General features: G+C 43.5%; 1 protein-coding gene across 1 annotated transcript in view; it reads right to left on the bottom strand.

Annotated features, from left to right (window-relative positions):
• Positions 1 to 4,064: 4,064 nt before the first annotated feature.
• The window catches only part of LOC150096484 (uncharacterized), a 45,795-nt gene continuing 26,125 nt past the window's right edge, over positions 4,065 to 23,734 (bottom strand). The window contains exons 2-3 of the mRNA XM_090408346.1: positions 10,041 to 10,133; positions 4,065 to 5,814 (exon numbers count right to left, since the gene is read on the bottom strand). Coding sequence (XP_090264472.1) covers positions 4,378 to 5,814; positions 10,041 to 10,097 — 1,494 coding nt within the window. The 5' untranslated portion in view covers positions 10,098 to 10,133 and the 3' untranslated portion in view covers positions 4,065 to 4,377. The remainder of the gene's footprint in view (positions 5,815 to 10,040; positions 10,134 to 23,734) is intronic.

A 23,734-nucleotide genomic window follows, 5' to 3' on the forward strand; every position in this document is an offset into this window, starting at 1 on the left:
CTACAGACTAAATATTTTCTTTTGCAGGCCATTTCAAGCCTCCAGTAAGCAAGGTGAAGACGGTTCTTCGTGACGATGGAAATCATCCCACCACCATCTGCACACATCACCGGAAGGTGGGATTCCAATCGGCGAGAGGACCTGAAACAGCGAAACGCTTTTTTGTTATTTTTATGTGACTGCACGTTCTATTGAGGTGACATTCGACAATTCTAGTGGGCAGCGTAACGTAGAAATGCCCCGCTTTTGCGCATTTCTATGTTAGCGACTACTGTCACGTATCACTTAAGAGGGCCTTTTTTCTTCACGTGAAAGGAATTCGGGCATTACGGAATATCTGCGATTGCGATCGCTTTGCATGAAGAGAAGATTCTGCTTCGATTCGTCACAGAATTGAGCTCAGCTGCACACAAAGGCTCCTCATTTACGCTTTTGCGTTGATCACCGCTTCACCGTGCACGTATTCGAAACAAAATTGGACGGAAACGCTGATCAAGCCATTTTCCACGGTGTCACCACGTCTGAATATTGCGCGTGTTCTCATGACCGGTTTCGTCTTTGTTCAGCGGGATGAAACAAAAGAGTTTCCGGGAAGAAGAACTCTCTCCTCCTTCGTATGAGACCCTCGAAGTCACCATTTGATTGAACATACCTAATAAAGGCGCCTCCCCACAGACGGGATTCGAACCCGTGTCTTTCCAACAAAAGGGCTCGTCTAAACAAATTAAGCCACGGAGGCTCACAAAAAAAAAGAAGAAAAATGCAGCGTATTACAAGAAATCCGAAGGTCATGCATTCAGAGAATCATTTTTTTTTAATCCGATTCACTTCAATTTTCGATCGATCTTTTGTTGCATTTTCCTTTCTTAAAGAATTCTCCCGATGTTTATTTTTTTTTTTCATCATCTTTTTCGACATCGTTCGGTGTCAGTTAAAAATCTTTCATCATTTTGATGATTTCAGGAGCGAATCAATCATTTTTTCATTTTTTTTTTATCATAACCGAGTGTTGGCACCTTCTTTCTCCTCAGAAAGATAATCCCTTGAAATTCCTTATTTAATTGCTTTAAGAAAAATTTTCAAGAGCTTTGAAAATGATTTGACTTGCGAGTAACGAACACTTGGAGTGGCTCAGGAATTCATTTGTTGCACCCCCCCTTTTTGAACGATTTTTTTTTTTTTTTTTCTTTATGCTTGCACACTTCCATTGACAATTTAACTGGGGTTAGCTTGGAATAAAAAAAAAAAGCGACACCGTTGAGTCGCCTGTCTTCAGCACGTTTTATCATTTTCAGATTCCCACATAATGAAGAAATTTGATCTCGCAGAAGAATCTGTTTATTGTACGACCCCTTCGTGCAAGAAACGGATTCCTTCAGCGACAGCAGTCAGAATCGTCACGCAGAGGGGGGGGGGGGAAGAAGAGAATAAAACCCTTTAAAACTCGGACAGTCGTGAAAAAAAATGCTCTTCCTCAAATGACTCCCTTCCTGCGGTTCTGATCTCCGTCTGTCTCTGTGAATCGAAGTCCCCTTGGGGTCATTCTGCTCAGGTTGAATGATGCGCGTTGGTGATGTCGACAGTCCGCTGACCCTTCATAAACAGCAAGCTCGTTATTGAGTTCGCCATTTGCTAATCTTCATTCGCGGTAAATGTTTTCGGCGGGTTTTATCTTTGAGTATCATTTTATTTTTATCATTTAACGTGGCTTTGTTGCCGACACTAAATTGGGAAGATGTCTTGCATGCTCTCACTTCAATAATAATAATAAATGAGGATATTTTTATCGAACAGTAAACGCACAAGTCTTTTGTTCATGACCCAGAATCAAAAGAAAAAAAAAAGTTCACCAAGTTTAATTCCAGAATAGAACCCCGAAGTAAGTGATCTGACAGAAGCAGACCTGAAAACAACTGATTTAACGTAGCATGTGACATGGCAATCAATCAGATCAACCAATGATAGTTAACCGTTTCAACCAAAGGAAGCGCTGCTTGCAATTAGCACTCCATCTGGTGTTTTTTTACGCTGTTATTGTTTTTTAAGAGAATATTGCCATTTAATGCGTTTCCTTTTCTTAACGGCATCGCGCGTAATCCTAAACAATTTACGAGAAAGCAGATAACGAAGGCTTCTTTTATTTTCCTAATCGGCGCTTGAACATGCGACCACACTCTTCGGATGTCGGCCAAATTGAGAACGAACCAACCTTCTCTTCTCCGATGTTGTTTGCTCGGCATCGCAAATTCACGTTCGTGGTGTTTATTCGCTGCCCAAATAAAGTCGAGCTCACGAGTTAAGCAAGAAACGAGTTCGAGCATCGCCGCACTCTCGCTGGATGACGAACACCATCGCGTTGCCAGGGGTGCTCTTTTGAGGGTCCTCTCGTTCCTCCGCTCATCGCCGCCGCGTAAATGGGAGAATTCACTCACACAGCAAAGTCCGTCGAATTTAAAACGAGGCCGTCCGTGATACGAATTCCCACCGACGAAGGGATGTAATTCTGTAGTGTGCACCCTTTATTACCGTGGGTGGGGCAAGTTCTTTCAAGGCTCCGTTTATTTCCATTTTAGACTTGTTAGCGAAGTTAAGCCGAATGCTTTGCTCAAATTTAAATAAAAAAATAAAAAAATAAAAAAACACTTGCTGGAGTAGTAATTACATTTCAGCGAGCTCCCACCACCCCTCGCTCTTTCATTTAAAATTTTTCTCCTCTTTCTGCTTCCACATCGCCAGTAATGAAGCGATCGTTTCTGAGTGACCTCGAAGCCCATCGTGACCGGAGAGTCGTCCGGCGAAGGATGGTCGTTTTATTTACAGGAGAGCTGCCTAGCAACGCGCGGATTTCTTCCCGGTGGTTATAAATAGATTTCTGCTTCTCGCGAAAGGACACGAAATCCCCTTCGTTCCCTGGAGTGAAACCACCCGCACACTTTTGCGATGCCGCGGACATATCGTTGAGCACCAACGCGTGTTTCACCGTAAACGGCATCTTCGGACTGGAGTAGACTTTTCTTCTGCTGCACGTGCCGGGGAGTTCAGATTACGGTTGGTCCATTCTCCGTGCGGAAACTTTATCGAGGCGCGTATGAGCGGATCAGGTCGGTCGATTAGCGGTGGAGCTCACGGAGCAAGCATAAACAAGACCCCCGTCGATTACATTTTCCATCCACAGGAAAATACGAAGATTAATCGGGAACAACTAGAGAACGCACTTACGCCCCGTTCTCTCTTCCTCCCCCACATCAAGACGCGAAAGCATTTTCTTACGTTAATTTTTCTTTTTCTTGGAAAGTTCAGGTTAGAAGTCTCTTCGTAACTTCCTTTAACAGCCCCTTCAATTAACGACCCCAAACTATTTAAACGCTCCAGCGGAATCCAAGCATTAATCTTCGAAATGTGTTACTGAAGCTGCAAACTACAAGAAATTAATATTTTGGAAATTTTAATGGCAAAATTTCGTGTTTTCACCCCCCCCCCGAAATGTTTCATTTGTTTGCCTGATTAAGATGGATGCGACATTTTTAACAACGCCGTTCCTTCTTGTACGTCTCAGCTTAGTTTATGCGTCAAGCACGAAACAAGACCGACCGTCGTGCTCAGCATCGGTTAAGACACACTCCGTTTGCTTCAAGTAGAACGAATGCTAGCGGACGACTTACCAGCGGCTGGGAGGAGGAGCGAACTACAAACATCCCAGTGAAATTTCAATTTCTCCGAAGTGAAAATAAATAAAATAACGGGGGGTCGGTATTTTAGGTCTTTGGGCGCTCCGGAGGTCTAGTGTTTGTGCACACACACACACACACACACACGTCTAATGTATGAACGAGAGAAGTCCTCCTTCCCCTCCTCCATAAAAGGGGGAGCAACGTTATTTAAAAATGACCCCAAGGGGTTTCGAAGAAGTATTAAGACAAACTCCGTTTGGGTGGCCAGTATTCTAAAGTGATTCTGCGTGCAAGAGGAGCTTGTGTGTGTGTGTGTGTGTGTGTGTGTGTGTGTGTGTGAGATACCACAAGCATATCAGACAGACAGAAAGAAATAAAAAACAGACATTCGTGTGGGCTAAAATGCTGATTACTTTTATGTCGGCCATGAGTTATTTACAGGCAGCTTCCTTCCCTGTCGCAATTGCAGGATGAAATGCTATTCGATCGCACTGAGCGACACCTACGTGGTTGACACTAAGACCCACTCTTACCACTGAACGATACTCACGAGGGTGGCGTAACTCAACTACGTATCTACGCTCTTCGAGGTGGAGAGCACCAACCGGCTACTTGAGGACTTCGTAAAGCACTACGAGGTGGATGACTGAACACTGTCGGGATTCCTCCTTGCGCTTCTTCTAGCCGTCCACCCGCTGCGTGAGATTTAAGAAGTGGGCGTACTCGTCGAGATACTGCCGTTATGCCGTGTTTTCCGAACGCTGTCATTATCAAAGAGGCACGGATTCGCAGAATTGGACAACGCAGCCGTCCTGTCGAAGTCTATGGTCGCGTAGCCCTCTGGGGCCCTCACTGGGGAACTCGGCTGCGACGTCGTCACGCTTGGGCGGCTCGTCGGTGACGACGGCGACACAACGGTCGTGCTGGAGTCGGCATTGGGGTCGAGGTCCAGCATGATGTAATTCACCTGCTGGTCCGTTTCCTGCGCCGAGCTGTCATCCGTGGTGGTGGTCGTGGTGGTCTTCTCCGCGTGGCACGTCACATTCGCGTAGAAATGAGAGGCTGAACGCCTCGGCCCTTGCTTCGCATGCGACGAGAACTTGCTGCAGTGAGGAAGAGATCTCCACGACGCGCTCTTGCTCCTGGAGATGCCGTTCGCCTTCGTCGGAGCCACGTTCATGTAGAAATGTCGGTTGGAAATTTTCTTGATGGACTGCTCTTGTTTCAGGAGGTCGTCAACCCTGGCGTAGTTTGTCACCTGGTCGACGCAGTTGTTGCAGTGCACGGGGCAGTTGTCAGCGGAGCACGGAAACTGACTAGATGGCATCAGACTGCAACAGCAGTGGACACATTTTCGCACCTGACCAGCGGCGTTCAGAACGTTTCCCATTTCGGGCGATTCGTGACATCGGTTGATGTTCTCGGTGATGACGGTGGAGTTGACGTAAGGCTGGACGACGCACATGTTCAGCGAACAACTCCGGCACGTTCCACAGGTGGCGTGACGAAAGACATCCTCGTTCATGTAGTGGAGGCTGGAAGCCTTGATGCAGGTCCCGATGGTGCAGCAGCGGGGTAACGGAGCAGACGCGTAATCGGCGTTTCGCCTCTGCACGGCAGTCCTGTTGGAACTGAGGGCAGTGTACAGCGGACTCGTAGGGGAGCTCACCGTGTCTTGTGGTGCGCTTGGCAAGATGGACACGTCCGGCTGGATGCTGGTCGCTGCCGAATCAGACTGAGTGATCGACTGAGCGACGCCATTCGTCTCTGTGTCGGCGGTGTCACTTGCCACGAGGGCGTTCGTGCTACCGTCGGTGGCAGCGCCCCCCTGGTCTTCCAACACGGTCTCCGCAGCATCTCCCGAGACCACATGACTGGTAGACGCCGAATTCTGCAGAGATTCCTGGAGGAGGTTGAAGAGGATCTCGGCGCGGTTGCACTTAAAGGCGTAGATGCCGGGGCCCGTCGGGCACCTCCGACCGCACTCGAAAGAGAACAACTCCGAGTCGAATCCATATCGGCGCAAGCTGCGAAGAGGCCATACAACTGGCGTTTTTCCTTTCTGGTAAAGAATCAGATCGTTGTCGGTCACCTGGATCTTGCCGGCATTCAGGTTGTTTCCTTGGTCGTCGACGTTCCACACCTGAAAGACAAAGAAAAACGTGGATTAATTGCGTCGTCGATGGCGAAGGGCGTTTGTGTGTGCGTGCGCGCGCGCTTATGCTGTTTCTTAAGAAAATGCAAAACTATAATAAGAAGAGTGTTGCTGTTCGGGATTGAACTGCAAACGAGTGCATGCTCGTAGAATTGAAACACTCTCAGCACCTTCTAATTACATTTTCCCGTTACTTTTTCTGAGACGTGGGAGGCAAACACGTTTTGATGCGATGCTTTCATGTTTATAAAGCTAATGGTAGTTAAAGGGACCCACTCAGTCCTGGACGTGCACTCCCACAAAGATGTGAACTGCTGCGTGTTATTATTAAGGATCGCCGTATCCACGATTCCTACTGAGGAATCGTCTTAATGCCATTTAGCTTGAAGAACGCTAAAACATTTATGAAGTGTCTCTTTAACTTGAATCGTTCGGTCTGTCCACCCGCCCAAGAAGTTTCTTCTGGCACGAACGAACAGACGAAAGAGTTTTCGATTTTGGATTGAGCTGAACACAATTACTGTAAACATTTGGAATATTCCTTGCACAAATCTGCTGAGCCATCTCCGTGTTTCGGGCCGACCATTTACAAAAACCCGAAGGGACCTCTGATCGGTCACGCCAACGTGGGAATAGTTCTTGCCAACTCAAAGGAGAAGGGACACTCAGAAATTCTCCTCCGAACAACTTCTCTCCTCTTGACATTCGTTGAGGATGTCAGCAGAGCCTGCTCTGTTAAGAGGGGACAACAAGTTGGAAAGTTCCTCCCAAATTTCCTTAAATTCCATAAAGCCAGGGAAGAATAAGATTTCGCCGTTGAACTTTCTTGCCATTGAACCAAAGGGTTGATTTTTTAATAACTCTTTCAACATGACGTCACCAAATCTATGACTATAACAGTGCGAAGAAGTGATCAGGAGAGAGAAAGGATTAATTTATAATGTGCTTCTTGAAGAATTATTAGGGAAAAGGTATCGAGAAGGATCTTCCAAAGAACAAAATAAAGAAATAAGGTGAGAAGTTGGCCTGATATGTTTGGGGTTGGACTGCGAATCGATGCAGCGCAGTGGCTGCTCAGGATCGCACATAATCAGAGGAAGGAAATGGAAAATGTTGGTAGAGCAGAGTGCATAAAAGATCCTAAAATACTAAAATATTGAAGGATCTTTTATGCAAAGTAGAGCATCTGTGAGAAAGGCATCGGCAGGAAGTTCTTGACAGAGAGATCGCCTAAGCAAGTGGAGGTTTACAGTGCACCACCTGAAATGTGCGAACAACATTCATGGATCACGCGGGTTTGGGATTTAGAAAGTGTAGGAGTTGAGCAGAAAAAGTATTTTAGAGGCTGAGGAGGCCCTCAGTGAAATGCATTTTTGCCACGACTAGATATGAAAGACAACCCAAGAAGAGAAATTAAAGTCGTCTGGAGATCGAAACATCGTCAGACGCAAATGGGAATTTTCTTTTTGTTATTTAGAATTCCGACCCGGAGCAACTAATGCTAGGAAGAGTGTGCCTGGCGTCTGTTAGTAGCGCGTTCTCTTGTGGCGAGTTTGCCAATCTCGGGCACCTCTGTCTGAAGCTGCTTAACTCATCTCCAGTTGAAAATCCTTTGGAAAGGTATTCTCGTCGTAGACAGGGTTTCCAAGCAAAAGGCATAGAAATGGGGACGAAGAAAGATCTTTCTTCCGAGAGACCAAACAGAATTCTGTTTTGAAATTCTTACTTCACTTGAGCATGTTAAGGAAATCAGATCAAGAAGGTTCCATCTTTTGAGTACTTCGAGTTTTCTCGAAGGGCAATGGAAAGTACTCTCATCAGCAAAACTGCGGATAGCATTTGAGGTTAGTGAGAAGAATCTTCGACGTGCAGCAGAAAGAGGGTTGCTGGAAACACTTCAGATACTCAACGATGAATGGAAAAATCTGGTGAGAGGAAGACGCACACCATTAACAAGCAACGAAACCGGAAAGGAAGGAAGATGGCAATGGGGGGGGGGGGAGACCATAAGATCACCATTTTATGGTGATAAGAATGCCTCGATTCCAGACTGGGTCAAACATCCAAAGCTATCATGCGCGTTTCTCCAACATTTCCATGCTTTCTGTCCAGAGATGGGTGAGGTCAGCGGGAAGATCTGCTGAGGAGTGAGAGCAGCGGAATTCATGTTTGAAAATCGCTAATTAATTGGCGCATCTCAATGTCGAAGTAGTTGGCCGTTAATCGGCTTTTCCATTATTTTCGTGAGGTCATGCGGACGGCAGTTTGATGGCTGACTTTTATCTCCCTTTTTCAGAAACAGACTGAATTAAAGCTGTTGCACTGATGCCAAATGAATAAGACAGTTGAGAAAGAGGACGCAGGAGAGGTGCTAGTTCTGGAGTCCAAGCTTTGAGCACAACTGGAAGAACGCCATCTGGAGTGGAGGATATCATTAGGAAGACCATCGAGCATTTTTTCCTTCTGGCGAAAGATCAGAAAAGGCATATTGTCAGTAGTTGGAGGAGAAAACGGATACCAAGAGGTCTATCTTAAAGTTAGATAAGATAGATCTCTTGGAATCTCATCCTGATGGAACTGTGATTCCATCAAGAAGAGAGAGGTTGAAACTCTGGACCAGAAATTTCGACTGCCATTTGAATATTTTTTTGTGTTTAGTCCTTACAAAGTGAGATTTGGATTTGTAGATTTTCCTCCAGTTGTTTTGCGTGTGGTTGCAACTCGAGGTGAGCCACTGAATTTACGTTGAAGTTTTATATTGGGCCGCTTTGGACAGGAGTTGGGGATTTTTTAAGTGGAGTGGGAATAATTTCCCTTTTTCCAACAATAATTTCAGTAATTTGTTTGCATCAGGAAAGAAGTAGCAGCAGCAACTGCCCCCTGGAAGAGAGGCACAGAATTACCGGAGGGCATCCCTGTTGACCGCTTGTACTACCATCAGGCACGAAGGTGACACTGGCTGAGATGAGGTCACTTGTCACGTTTCTTTTTCTGCAGCTTTGTAGAACAGGAAAACGTGGATAAAGTTCTGTTAGTTCTCCTTTTTGTAACCCCGATGCACTGTATAACAGTTCTCCGTATTTAGGGAGAATGACGACGAAACACTTCACACAACCAGAATATCCTTATCGGGTATTCTGGTTATGTGAACTGTTTCTGTTTGATCCTGATTGATGGGAGGGGGGGGGGGACTTTCCGAATTTGCTATCTCAAGTCAATCACTTTTTGTGGAAAAAAAAGTGTTCAGATTTTACGCCAAACGTCCGTAGGTTCGGTTGTCTTCGTCGTATATAAACACATTGAGAAACGCACAGTTTTGCAGTTGTCTGCAATTCAGGAAATGACTCACAGACAACCGTAATCAGGCTTCCACCCTTCGTTCTTTCTTTTTGATTTTGAAATCAATGCACCGACAAAATTATAAAATTAATTGCCGCTGGATTTACTTGTCTTCATCTAATACAACGTTAAGGGACGGGATAATTAGGGGGTTATACGAAATAAACTGAAATTGTGTAACTAAGAATATTAAAGCTGAATGAACCTTGGTTTCACTTTGTCACTAGGAGCGGAGTTCGCGATCTGATTTCCGATAGAACTTTACTTCCTTTCGTCTGATGACCTCTTTGAACTGTTGACGCCGACTTCTGCCTCTACAGTTCGTTCTGAAGGTGGTAAATTTTCTCCGAGAACTTGATCGCCATCTTATTGCACCCGTGCTGAATGTGCGTCTCTGTGGACGATGTCATTCCTGCAGGACTTCAGTCTCGCTTACGCTCAACAGGGCTCCCCCTTGCTACTTTCCAGTTTAATGGCGCACGTTCGGCTTCTTGAGTCAGATCTGGCCGCATGACGTGCGAAAGATTTCCAGACTGTAACTCGCGAAAAACTCTTCTTTCCTACCCTCTCCTCGCGAGCGGTGGTGCGAACTTCACTGGATAGGGGTTGGGGAGGAGATTATAAAACTAAAGCGTCGTTTAAATTACTTAATGCAGTTTAAGGCTTGGCTCACAAGATCGCCTTCGTTAACGTACTTCATTAAGGTCAGCAGAACATTGAATCGTTTGAATTCTGTCGAAATAATCTGTTTGTTGAGTTTTCTGAACTACACGCAGGAAAAACAAAGTAAGTTTTGTTTGGGTTGGAGATTTATTTAGACAAATCGCAAAATTTGAGAATTCTCACATTAACAAGGAGAATGAAGCGGTACTCACATGGAAGATCGGCCTAGTGGTGTCGTCTATTTCTGGCCTCGAGGAAACACACCCCATGATGACGACGGACAAAATGCTGCATTGCAAGGAGCTCTGTTGGAGAAAGAACGGAAACGCATCGTTAACTAATTTTATTCTCTGAAAGGCAAACACAAATAACTTGACATTAATGGGAAGTCAGAACAGACGGATCCAAAAGCAAAGTTAAAATAACGAATGCACTCAACGAAGGACGTCAACTAATCGACAGCAGTTTGTCGTATTCAAACCAGATGGAACACGTGGGAGTTGCTGCTGTTTGCGTTATTATTTGATCGCTAATCTGCCGTGGCTAGTAGCAATATAACCGACGGTGTGCGTTTTCGAGGAGCTTCGCAATGTAACGAGAGTGCAGTAGGGGTTGTGCTTCGGGGTGTGGGAGCATTGAGGAAGGAAAAGGGTGAAGAAAATCTTGCTAATGTCAATGCTGACCGAATGATCAGTGATAACACCGGATCGCCATGAGAAAGGGAGAATTTTAAGTGAAGCTTCACTGCGGTGGATCACGTTTGCCCTTCCCGCTTGCCGATTTAGTGCGCGTCGGTCTTGTTTTTATTCAAGATACGAAAGCACGCGAATCAAAATAACACAGCAACAACATAACACACAGGAAACCAAAACTGTTGGTGTTTGTGACTAAAGATTACGGAGGTTTCAAAGGAGGATGCCAGTCGGATATTCAGTGGATGCACTTCTTAAGATCTTTCGTCACCTTGACAGGTAAGGCATCCTTTTCATGTTAGTTTGTGATTTTTTTTTCCACTTTTGCCCATTTTCATTTATATTTTATGTCTATTCTGTTATTAACCAAAATAAATGCACACCACGTGAGGGCTGTGCGCACACTTCCCAACCGCATATTCTTCACATTGCAATGTAGCGCAGAACCGAATGGCGATAGATGCACGTGCATAGAAAGCATCTCCATGAAATCAGTGCCGAATACTAAAAACAGACGCCTTTGATTCTTTTTCCAAAGTACTTTTTCATCTCTTCCACAAAACGCATCCGAGTATTGGGCAGAATAACCCGCACCTCTCTGCCGCTGGGTAGTTTCACCGTTGCTTGGCAACACAAGACCCAATCGGTGCAATCGCAGTATTAATTTGGTCAGTCCAAAATAATTACCTTTTTGTTTTTGCTGTGTTTCAATGCAATTCGCTTGCAGCACGTCGCGATGAGATTGCAGGTGGGTGCTCATATTCAGGAGCATCCGATGGCTCAGCATTACATTCAAATTCTCCGTTAATCGGCGGAGAAGTGTGACTTTGAAATGCAATAACAATTCATTAATCCTGAAAATATCCGAGTGGCTTTGAGCTTTGCAACCATATGAACTTCGCAACCAGTTTATCGTGAGGTTTTTCATCTCGCAAATCAGCCCCGTGAACACACACGGAGACAATCAGGAACACTTAAGACATTCCCTCCAGCCATAGCTCTGAATTGTCAGCTATGCCGGTCCCGAGCCCTGATAAAAAAAAAAAAGGGGGGGATTGAGGTGGTGCCGTACCTCCCCGCAAAAGGGGCTCACGGCCGTTGAATCACCATATGAAATGAACGAATGAATTCTAAAAATAACACTACTCCTAACTCTAAACCCATTTTTTTTCACAACGAAGCAATTAATAAATGTTTCAGCTAATATAAGCGTTTTCAATTCATAAAAAAAAAGGACCTCTTCTACCATTTCCAGCATGCAATTGTTGCAGTAAATGTGGTGGATTCTCTCTTTCTGTATAATTTTTTATTGAATCACCTTAGTAAATACTGGCAACGTGAATACTTGGCTATAATTATGAACTAAGCTTTGTCTTCTTTAAAAATTACTTCAACAACAGTTTATTTTAAGCCATCAGAATATTCCCTTCTCCAAAGACAGTTCACTCACTTCAATCAGAATCCCAAGATGTGCCCACTAACACTCGCGCTTGTTTTAATGTCAACTCCTGATGGGATTCTGCTATCATCGAAGTCCTGTCAATGCTGCACAACATCATTCATTTATCATTGGTTAGCATATGCAACAAAAGTAGATCCAGAATTAGTATTTAGATTAACATTATTTGTGGCAGAAAGTTCGTTTTTTTCTTGTTTTTCCGTATTTTAAAAGCTAATAAAATAAAAGGCTTGTTTCATGCGGTTAACCAAATTCATTACGACGAAGGATCACACGATTCTTTTTCGTGCTTCCAGGTAGACAGTCCATGAGTTGCTTTCAAGAGTTATTCCCACAGCTGGTCAATCTCTCTCTCTCTCTCTTTACGTGCGCGCTCTCTTTTATTTTCTGCTTTCCATATTTGTAGTTCGTTCATACTCTGATCCTTCGTTTTTCGCATAATTTGCATTTGCATTTAATTCTGCCTTTCGTCTCTAATGAACGAATTATCCCCACAGCAATCATCCTCTGCCGAAGCCCATTCGGATGACAAATCTTCGTTTCACGTTAAAAGCACCGCGAACAGGAAACCGAATTGACAGGAAGCGATTTTCCCTCTTCGTCGTCTAATTCGATTAATTCCTTCAGTATTTTTCGCGGAGAGTTTTGTTGGCGAAAGTGAAATGAATCCTTCTTACGCACGCCGTGGCACGTGACAAAATAGGAATAAAAAATAAATAACTCCAGGTCAGCTGATGCTAACAGAACCATCCGACCTCTTAAGATTTTTTGCATGCGACACGTCAAATCGTGCAAATGACGTCATCTCAGTTTCGTCTTCTTTAAATCTTTTTATTTTTATGTTGGACTCGCACACGAGAGGTTGGTCGGTCGGTCAACCGACGTAATCGGGAAACGAGGAACTTGTTCGCGGTGGATTTGAAATCTTGCGCATTGAATTCCTTGGGAAGCGTGCGAGGGAAGGGAAGGAGGCCGTTCCCAAGTGGGAATGGAGGGGGAAGAGAAACTTGCTCGGTGAGTAGGGAGTCGGACTGTGATAGGTTTCGTAGAGAGAGACGGGGGGGGGGAGTATTGAGGATAGTTCTGAAGAACATTGGCCGCGGAAATAATTACAAAAAAATGCGTGCAGTGCGGGAGTGGTTGGAGTGAACCGATGACGAAAGGTGTTTAAAATTACTTCCGTTCACTGCGGATGCGCCATCGAAATTTTCATTTTTAGTTCGGTAACGTTCGACTAAAGAGTTCGAATGGCTACGCCAAGAAATCGCAGTTTCTAATGAACATACGGATTCCATTAATAGCCATTTGACGAAGAATTTGTTTCCCTGCGAATGAAACAAATCTGGTTCTTTGGCAAATGCAAAGAGGGCATTTTTCCCCCACCAATGTGTGAAAGGGAAAAGAACACCCCGGTGCCAACGTACTTATAACACGATGCCCGTTCCTCGGTCGGGCTACCTCTGGGGAACAGAAGGAAAGGCATCACGCGCGTGGATTGAGCAAGTGTTGTTTCGCCAAGACAGGCGAAAATGATGTCGGGGCAGAAATGATGCCACCGACAGGTGGATTAACCTGCGATGAACCTCGTTCGTTCCTCGCAGCGGGCTGAGATGTTATTTTTCTGCAGAAACGGTGTCACCGAGGGGAGGGAAGCGTTTCAACCTCAACGAGAGATCTGCGGCTTAAATCTGAACTTGCTCTCTTAAATCTTCGCAGCTGGATGTCTTCGAAGTTAATTTCGCGCAGCTTTACTTCGCCATCCTCCCGCAGTCCGAAACCTTCTTCACGCGAGACACATTTCTGTTGTTTATGCTTCGTAGTGGCGCCGACGTCTTGTTACTTTGTCGATATATCCTCGTGACCTCGTTTCTTACGTTTCGGCGGATCGCCGCCTGGATTTGCACGCGTTTACTGCATTCTAGCGGATTACCAGAACTTACAGCGATGAGTGATTGAGCGAGGGGTAATGCCGATAACGAAACTCGCTGCCGCAACAACAACCACCAGAGTTACCGAACAAATTCTTACGGCAAATCACGAAAGCAAAATCGTTTTAACTCCAAATGCTTCTCCGCACGAAGCTTGATAAGCACACCGGTGGGTGCTTATTCCGACAAACGACCGCGACTTCTGTTCTGCCGAAAGCGCGTTCAATAACAATTATTAATCGCGCAGTTCAAGCTACGCAACGCACGAACTCGCATTCTCTACTTTAATTCGAAATTTTTCCTGCTGAATTCGAAAGGAGATCGGAAAATGAGCTCACTAAGCCGATCCGAAGATAAATTTTCCGCGAAATATAGTTAGTTGAGATAGAATGTGAAGGCGTTCAGGGAAAGATAGAGAGGAAAGAATGGGGGGGGGGGGGGCTAAAGAGGAAGAAGGGAATGTTAAGAGTGTCCATGTTTTTTCTGGCGGGTTTTCTGTTTGGCATCAAAACCCCGAGTTTTCCCAGAGGAAGAATCCCACCTTCATACAAACCGACGAATCGTCCTTCAGATGCGGGGGGGTGCGGGGGAGGAATACAAAGTGTTCTTCGAACGCAGGTCTTTTCCGACAGAAAGGGCAATTATCGATCTCAGCTGAGCTACCAAGGAGAGGAATTCATTCAACTGTGAGACAGATCGTATAATTTAGATTCTTTCCCAAAGAAACCACGACCGTTTCCTCATAAGTCTTTCAAGCACTCAGCTAAGAAGCACCGTTATGTGAATTGCGGAGTGACGAAGGCAGATCATTCGACTTCGGATGAACATTCCTCGCTTTTCCTTCCCGGACGCCAACGATGTGTGTGCCCTCCAGGACATCTCGGTTAAGGGAGCCCCCTTCGAGCAGCGAATGGCCTGCTCTGCAGTGAGCCGTCGGGCATCAAAAAACCATTTTTTCATCCGAGCGACAAAAAGTTTGCTTTCCCCGTGATGGCAGCGAGCGACAGATAAACCCTCTCGTGCCGCTAGCAAAGGGTTCACCAAACCGCTTTCATAGACACACACGATGCATACGAAAACATTTCTGCCCACAGGCGACGAATTTCTACCCAGCGCGAGCTTTTCTCCAAAGAAGTGGGATTTCCTTTCGGTAAGTCTCCGACCCTTTTGCAGCTGATCGCGCGAATGTGGGATTCCGATGATCGCATAAAGAATCGAACAGAGAAAAGCCCTTTTTCATCTCTTTTTCCTTTGGTGGGAAAAACCAGACGAAGATGTCTGTTTTGCTTCCCACCAAAATGTATTTGTGGCATCGCCGTGCAGAATTAATAAAAGCGGACTCATTTACGAGAAACGTAAAAATGAAAATCTCTCCGCACGTAAGCAAACGTTTCTCTTTACCGAAATAAACAAATATACTCGCCAATCGATATCCGCACACCGACATTGATCGGCGAGTGCCGATCAATGTCGTACAAATGAATTCTTTCCAAAAAGCGTAAAAGCAAATCTCAACAGCGATGTCCATTGCCGTCGGCGGACAATTCTTGTGGTTATCGATATTAAAACACGCTTACGAATGTCGATTCGGAACCACCTTGGACCACTGATGAACTGTTTCGCTCTTCCGTGCATTAAAGGAAAACTCGCTTTTTAAATTCGGAATTTCTGTTAAGAAATTCCGAATTTCATGGCGTTAGCCATGAAAAACGAAACCGTCTCTCACTCAGAAAGTCCATCGCCAACCCTAGTGTGACCATTTGATCATCCCACCTAAACTGAATCTTGTTTATCGCGAGCCCAAAAAATTCGGGTTTTCGCCGGGGAAGACGGACAAGCCAGAGAGAGAGAGAGAGAAGAACACGCCCACTCGAGTCAAATAATACGCTGCCCTCGGAGAGTTAATTGCTTTTGATTATTCCAGAGCACCTCAACAACAACAAACAAATACGATCGCCTAATCAGCTTGTACGAGCTGAAAAATGCACTTAAATAACACTCGATGCCTGCGATTATGCCAGATTAATCTGGCATAATCGCAGAGTCAAATACATTCTCTTCGTGTAAGAAAATAGCTGGAAAGAGAGAGATTGATTGATTTGTAGTTCGTGTAATTGATGACGTAACATTTTTTAAAAGATGAATACAGCTGTTGGAAGTAATTAATCAATATGCCAGTAAATTACATTTAGTTCTGCCTGTCAGAATTTTAAGTTGTTCACACTGTCAATATTTGTTGGGATCGCAAACTGCTCTTGCTCTGCAGATGCTAAAGAAATAAATTCGCACACGTTTTGTGCGCAGAGTTAAAACGCAAAACCTCAAATGTGCCGGAAGTTATGCTCCCCTCTATCGTAATGCGATACTATCCGAGGCGAAGGGGTTTTTGCCGAACTGGCAAAACACAAACTGCCACCATTTAAACGCTTTCTTTCCATTACTGAAGAAAAACTACCGAGCTTTAAAGCGAGTTCGTAACGATGTTTAATGTCTGTTTGTTTTGACTCGGTTGAATGCGCGCACAACATCAGTGACACGTGCATAATGGAGCGGTGTTGTTTTTCGCTGGTGCGACTTGACCTGCGTTCTCCTTGGTGCTCATTTTACAAATGAATCAATTCGGGACGGGAAGCGGTGCCTGCGCGCGGTCATAACTTCATTTTGACGACTTCCAACAGCCGCTCTAAGTGCTCGCTGATCTAAGTGAGGGCCGCCTCGGATGTGCGGCTTCTTATGAACGGCGAACCTCGTTATGAAGAAATAAACAAACAAATCCTTTTAACGTTTCTTCGTTCTTTCCTCGTTTCTGCGTGCGATTCCTTCTTCGTGATAAGAAATCGGGTCAAGCAGGCTCACGTGCGCTATATTCGCATATAAAGCGCTTCTCAATGTACCCGCTTTAATATAACGTAGAAAAGGCCGAACAAGGGTCATCGACGAAGGGCGATCTGCATCGACCACTGTAAAGAGGAACGCTGAAAGCTCTCGTGTTTTTCCTCGATAGCAGGAGGACTTCTCTTGACGAAGTGTTAAACAAACTGCTGGTTTGCTTTCAAAGTCCTCCCGAGGATCTTTAACTTTCGCAAGCTTGGTGCAAGATAATTTCTCAATGAGTAACTCTCGGCGGAACCTTTTTGATATCCGCAACCTCCTTTTAATCCGACTTCTTGAGAGATGTCTTCCTTAGGCACTCTACGAGACAGGAGGAAAAACCCAGTTTAAACCGGAAACGTCCTCCAAGAAAAACGCTCCGATCACCTACATTAGGAAAGGGGAGTTCGCACTTTTTTTAGGATTCGGTTCTTGGACAGAAGGATTTCCGACGGGGGGGGGGAGTGCACTCTAAGAAGAGGAAAAGGGCCCGTGATAAATTAACTAGTGGGGGAGAAGGTGTTCCTGCAACCGTCCATGTACGACGGTGTCCGTCCCCAGATCCTCTCCCGCAGTCACCAATCCGAAGTGCTTTGAAGAGCCGTCATATTGCCAGCAACGTAAACGAGATGGTGGGTTTGGGGAGGGGCATCATTTGCCGTTCAGTTGATTTTTCCCCTACGCGCGTACAAAAGCGTACACTCCATTTGGGAGCGAGGGGACGGGAAGAGATACTCTGTCGTTTTTATTCTTTCTTTCTATCATTCTTTCTTTTACTTGCAGCATATCGATAGCATTCTTTTGGGTTGTGTTTTTTTTTTTCTCTTTTTCACTTTGGCTCCTCAAGCTTTTGCTTTCAAAGGCAGTTTCTTTTCTAAATCAGACTTAACTTTCCATACAACATTTGTGACTCTTCGAGCCTGCTGCCTGTAATTCCTAACGGACATCATATTTACGCATTATCTTTACGGTATTTCTTCCACATCTTTTGTGATGTTGGGAGATCTTTTTTATAGAGAATGCAATAAAAAATTTCAATAAGAATTTATCACTTGATTATTTTTTGAGTAAAAATTCATAACGAATACTGGAATTTAGGCGGGGAAAAAATATTTTGAGCCATTCTCCGTTTTCCTTCAACTTTCGCATTATGTGAAAGTGAATTCGCAAAGCATTGCAACCTTAATGGAGATGCGAGTTGACTTTGACGATTTTATCTTCTTCCCAAAACTTATGTCGTTCTCATTAAAAGCGCGTATTTCTCATTAAAATTTTTATTAAACTGGCCGATTTCAAGAAACAGGACTATTTTGTCGTATTATTTTTAATGTTTTCTTAAAGTGTTTCGCAAGTGACCATTTCTTGTCATAATTTCCTTTCGACAATTTTTTATGAAAATATTCACAGGGTGCGCCAAGCGAAAGAAATATTTTTTGTTGTGTTCTGAGATCTCTAAAAGAAGAAACACTAATATCGCAAACTGTGGATGAAATTTGTCATTTTATGGGGGAAGAAGATAAACGGAAGCTGAGACTGAACGCAGCCAGGGAAGAGGGGAGAGAACAGGATGGATTTTTCTCTCATTAGATGGTGCGTGGCTGGAATGGCTGCCTTGCGAGGTGGGGTGGCATGAATTCTGGAAGAAGGATGACGGCTGGTGTGGGTGATGAGGTGCAGCTTCCGACGATGTGCCCCTGATTTCCTGGAGGTGTTCTGAAGAAATTCACTCCAGTAGCACTAAAATGGAGGTTGTGTGTGTGTGGCGGGGGGGGGGGGAATATTCCTTCAAAACCTGAACCCCACTTATTTCTTACGATGTTCATGCTTTCAGCCTAACGGAAAAAATGAAGGCAGAATTCTTCGCTCTTTGGGGTGACCTTCGCAGACACTTCTACAGGTCATATCATGCAACCGATTTTGATGAATTTGGCAGTGGCCGTGGGTGCGCGTGGGGAGGTCGCGTCCTTTACAGACCGCATTATTCAACTGTTCCTTGCTTGATCCACTTCGAAGGATAACGGGGGGGGGGTTCGTTAAACGAAAATCAACCTGCAAAACATTGCGGAGGGAGGAGACCGGAAAAGGGGCCTCCGCTTGGCTGCCGTTAATGTTTGGTTGTTGCACGTGCAACGTTCGAAGTGAAACATCGCAGCAGCAAAAGGAATTATTTAAAATGATGCGTGAAGTGACCGCTCGTCAGCTTTTTGCACGTGCGATGGTTTCATGAGATTCCTGCGTATGAAGGGCAGCTAATCGCAGCGGAAATTTAGCTCTTGAAATGCCCCTCCCCCTTATTGATGACGCAGTGAAATTCCTTTTTTTAAATCTAGTTGCGCTCTTCAGAGCGAAATGCACCTTCTGGTACGGCGGTTACTATTTTTCGGGACATCACCCGATTCGTGACAAAAGTTCACGAAGTTCCGGATGATGAAGGGAACGGTTTTCCCTCGTTTGGTTGTACGTGTCGGAAACGATGAAACAAAACGTCATCTGATGACGAACTTTCGATTCTTTGTTCGTCTGCTGAAAAGTGTTACGGCTGTGATTGTTGATCGTGTGGAAATTGCGACATGTACGGGGAGGGGAGGGGAGATGGAAAGTTGTGATAAACACCTGGAACAAAAATGATATGACAACATGAAAGAAACATCGTAAAACCCTTTTAACCCCCGTGCTTCATCGAATCGTAATGATTTGTTCTTTTTCTTGTAGGACGTTTCAGAAGAGTTGCTTTAATATCATTTTTGTTCGAGGTGTTTATCAGAACGTTTCAGCGCTCCCCTCTCGTATGTTTAAGAAAAGAGAAGTTTTAACACAATGGAAAGACGTTCACGATTTCCCCTCGTGTCTCGTGCACAATATCGGTCGGTAATAAATCGCAGTCGACGATATCGTTTAAAAAAAATAAATCGAAATCGATTTTGAAAGCGCCAAATGCAGAAAACTTGCGTCTTGCTCAAACGGCAATTCCACAAAAGTCTTCTCTGCATCACGTCTGACCTCCCACTTCTCTTATCAAAGCGACACTGCAGCAACATCACCGCATTTGACCTCGTCTAGCGCAGAGGCTTACATTAAGGCAATTTTATGGTCTGTCTCCCCCTTTTGAGATCGGGTCATTACTCTTCCCGGGGTTGTATACTAATGCTCTGGGGCTGCTGGTTTTGAATTATGGCGAAACAGCTCAGGCCATGAGGCAGGGGTCTTATTTCTTCCAGTAACACGTGTGCGCTTGTTCTTCTTGCTTGCTTTTCTTGTGGAAGAATGGTCTTCGTCCGGCATACGAGATCGGCTACTCCCTTTCAGATCGGCTGAGAACAGCCTCGTAAATTTTAACGCTACGAAAATACACGCACGTCTTATTTCTAGTAGGTAAGATCTTGACTTCCCCTCTCCTTAGATGATGTCCTTCTAGATCAAATTTCTCTTGGACTAACATCCTCATTCTTTTTCAGTACAAAAACGAATCGCGTCTCTAAACTTCCGTCTGAAATGTTTTCATCTTCTGCTGTTCAAGACACCGCTGTTTTGTACAACTCCTAGCAGTACCTAAATCCAAAACACTTCCACGTTTAGAATACTGTTCTCATGTTTGACAGGGGTTCATCAAAACCCTTCCATAAAATTCTTAATACTGGCCTGAACAGCTAATCCGTCTCTCTCTCTCTCTCTCTCTCTCAAACATTAATTTCAATTCACTTTCTCATAAACGTTCCGTCCCTGCTTTTTGCCTTTCCGTATTTTCATGTGCGCTGCACTACCGAATTGGACACCCCCACCATCCTCCCCCACTGCCTTCTGAGTACGTAAAAACACGAACGTTCATTTACAGTTTGGATTAGAACTTATTGAATCAACTTCTTGTCCTCTTCTTTCATTCATTACCCTCTTCTGTTCTTTGAAATGGACTTCTCCATAATCTTTTCCCCAAAGGTACAAACAGACTTTTCAAGTAACACGTTCTCCTTAATCGCACTTTGGTACTCGTGAAATTCTTGTGCTCCCAAAGCATGTCTAAAATCCTCACAAGAGGTTGATGACCTGTCGTGCGTTAGCAAATAAATGGTGACTGTCCCTCCTCGCGGACTGTGGACTTTTGATGAGCAGGAGGCAGCGAAACTCCCTTTATCCCATCACAGGTTGGATAGCTGAGCCAAAGCTTTAAAAATGATTTGTGTTAAAAGTCGTTGATAGTCTTTTGGCTTCCGGGGAGGTGAGTATGGTAGACAACTGACGCCATCTCGTGGTCCCTAACCGTAACACACACACACACACACGCGCACACACATATATATATATATATATATATATATATATATATATATATATATATATATATATATAGTGATGTGCATAGTGGAGTGGACAACCAAATACATGCAAAAGCTGGTTAAATTATTATACATTATACAATACATAATCATTTAAAAATAATGAATACATTTTGCAAACATAAAAATTTACAAGGCGTGCAAGAGGACAAACAAAAATCAATAATAGGCTACTTTATAGTAAAAGAAAAAGCAGCAAACCTCTTCTTAGATGTTAGAAGAGGGCTAGAAATCGACACAGAGCACTTTTAGTGCAGGCAAAACTAAGGTTTCCACCAAACTGGTTACAAAAATACAAAAAAATAAACTAGAGAAACAAAATCTAATTACCAAGTAAGACCACTAACTGATTCAAGTAGAATAAATTTATGCTAACAGAGGATTAATAACTACTTAGAAGAAATACAAGAAAATGAAGACATCGAGAAAGAATGGAATAATATAGAAGAAATTATCGCATCAGCAGCACATGAACGTCTAGGAACACACAAAAATATTATGAAAATAAAAAATTGCATATCTGGGACAATGAAATAAAAACAATAATTGAAAATAAAAAGCTGGCTTTTGAAAGATGGTTAAGTAGCAAAAAAAAACAAGAACATGAAATTGAACGTAAAAAAGACGAGCAATGGCCAAAAGAGAAACCAGAAAGAGACACAGAGAAAGCTGCGAAAATTTTGTACGATATCTAGAAAATTACATTTGCAAAATAAGACCCAGTGCGTACAAAATACTGAAACACAGGAATGCAGATGCAGCAATCCTCGATTAGTGCGGTCTTTAAAACAGGCGCATTAATCGAAAACGCACTAATCGAATATAATAACCTATAACAGTATTATTCGTTCCTCAAATTTCTTTTTGAACCTTAATTTTTTTAAAAACGAATTAGGGTATGTCTCAGGGCTTAGTTAAAAGAAAGGCGTGAAGCTGAAAGACAATAAAACATATTCAGAATATAAATTTTATTATTCTGCTTCTTAACAGAGAATTGAGCTAACGTAGTTTGGTGGGCATTTTTTCTTTTTTTTACAACCGACGGTATGGCCCTATTGCCTCTTCCACTCTTCTGCAAATTTTGCTGCTTCTCTCTTCATCAGGGTCAACCACTAAGCATTGCTGCTTAAAAACTTCGCTTGTACGAAAAATATTTTCAAATTGTTTCTGTGACATCTCTTTGGGCTGACTATCAGTGGTTTAATTTTCTTCATATTCTTCGGGATCTTCCAGCTGTGCATCTAAATTTAGCAGATCGGAATCACTCGGTTCTTCGGAATGAGATTTAATTAACTTGGATTCATTTGATAACCCTGTAAAACCATTTTACACAATGTGGAAGAATGTGCTTCCAAACTGCTCGCAGATTGCCAGCAGAAATGTCATTCGACTTTGCGACTTTATAACCAGGCTGAGATTTCTCTGATTTGGCCAGAAAAGTCTTGGAATGCATTCGCTTCCAAAAAAGGCTGGTTTCATTGACATCAAATGTTTGTTAGTCAGAATAGTCCCCTCCCCTCCCTTCTTCTACAATTTTCTTCAAAATCTCTGGATAATTTGCGGCCACTTCCTTATCTGCACTTGCAGTTTCGCCTGTGATTAGAACATTATGTAGGCTGTTTCTCTTTTTTGAAACGTTCAAACCACCCAGCACTAGCGTGGAATTCTTCTCTTCCATCATTCATAGCTCTTTCTTTCAATGTTGCAAAAAAGACTTAATGCTTTTGATTTAATAAGGTCAGTGATCCGTTTTTGGTTATGAATCTTCTATCCGTGTAGAAAGAAGTTTCTCTAATTCAATCATTCTAATACATTGATTTCGAGTGCATGCGTGATGAACTTGAAGCAGCCTCACCTTTCTCTTTGTATTCACCAGCTTTGCGTAAAATTGCTCTTATAGTTGCTTCATCCATTTTGTGTTCTTGTCTTATCTTTGCTCTGGACTCGCTTTGTTCATTTCTCTTTATTATTTCAAGTTTTTCTTCCAACGAGATTACTTTTCGAATCATTTTCACACTTCCACATTTTTGCTCACTAATTCTTTTACTCGTGATTTAAGGCTGGGAAAATAATTTAAAATAAAAAATTTAAGGGAAAAAACAGTTGCAAAAGAGGGACGAGATGTGATCATCAAAAGGCTCTGTGATTAGCAGATGAATTACATTTTGAGGGTAAATTTGGAACGCAGTGTAATTGGAAATAGTGTGGCACACCATTAAAATTCACTTTCTGAAATGTTTTAAATCGGCAACTAACTTATTTCATCCCGGTGAGTGGTTTTTAAAATAGTTAGCCATGAAATGTACAGAGAGAAATTTTTTTAAATCTGTAATTTATTTTTAAGATGTATAGAGGCGCACTAATCGAATTTGGGTATAGAAAAAAAAATGACGCACTAATCGGAGGGGGGAGGGGCGCATTAATCCAGGGATTGTTTTATAAAAAGAAATTGCAAATATAAATTGTGAAATAGATGTAAAAGAATTCTTGGATTACTTTACAGATTTTTGGTTGGATTATACTGGCATTAAAAAATGTTACACTAATGAACCCCCTCACCGGCCGTTATGGATCAAATACGCATCCTCGTGTGCTTCGTATCCGTCGTATATTTCAATGGAATAT

The sequence above is a fragment of the Typopeltis vanoorti genome, chromosome 18 (genome assembly GCF_054136105.1).
Source record: "Typopeltis vanoorti isolate ZY-2024b chromosome 18, IOZ_Tvanoo_1.0, whole genome shotgun sequence".
Classification (NCBI taxonomy): domain Eukaryota; kingdom Metazoa; phylum Arthropoda; class Arachnida; order Uropygi; family Thelyphonidae; genus Typopeltis; species Typopeltis vanoorti.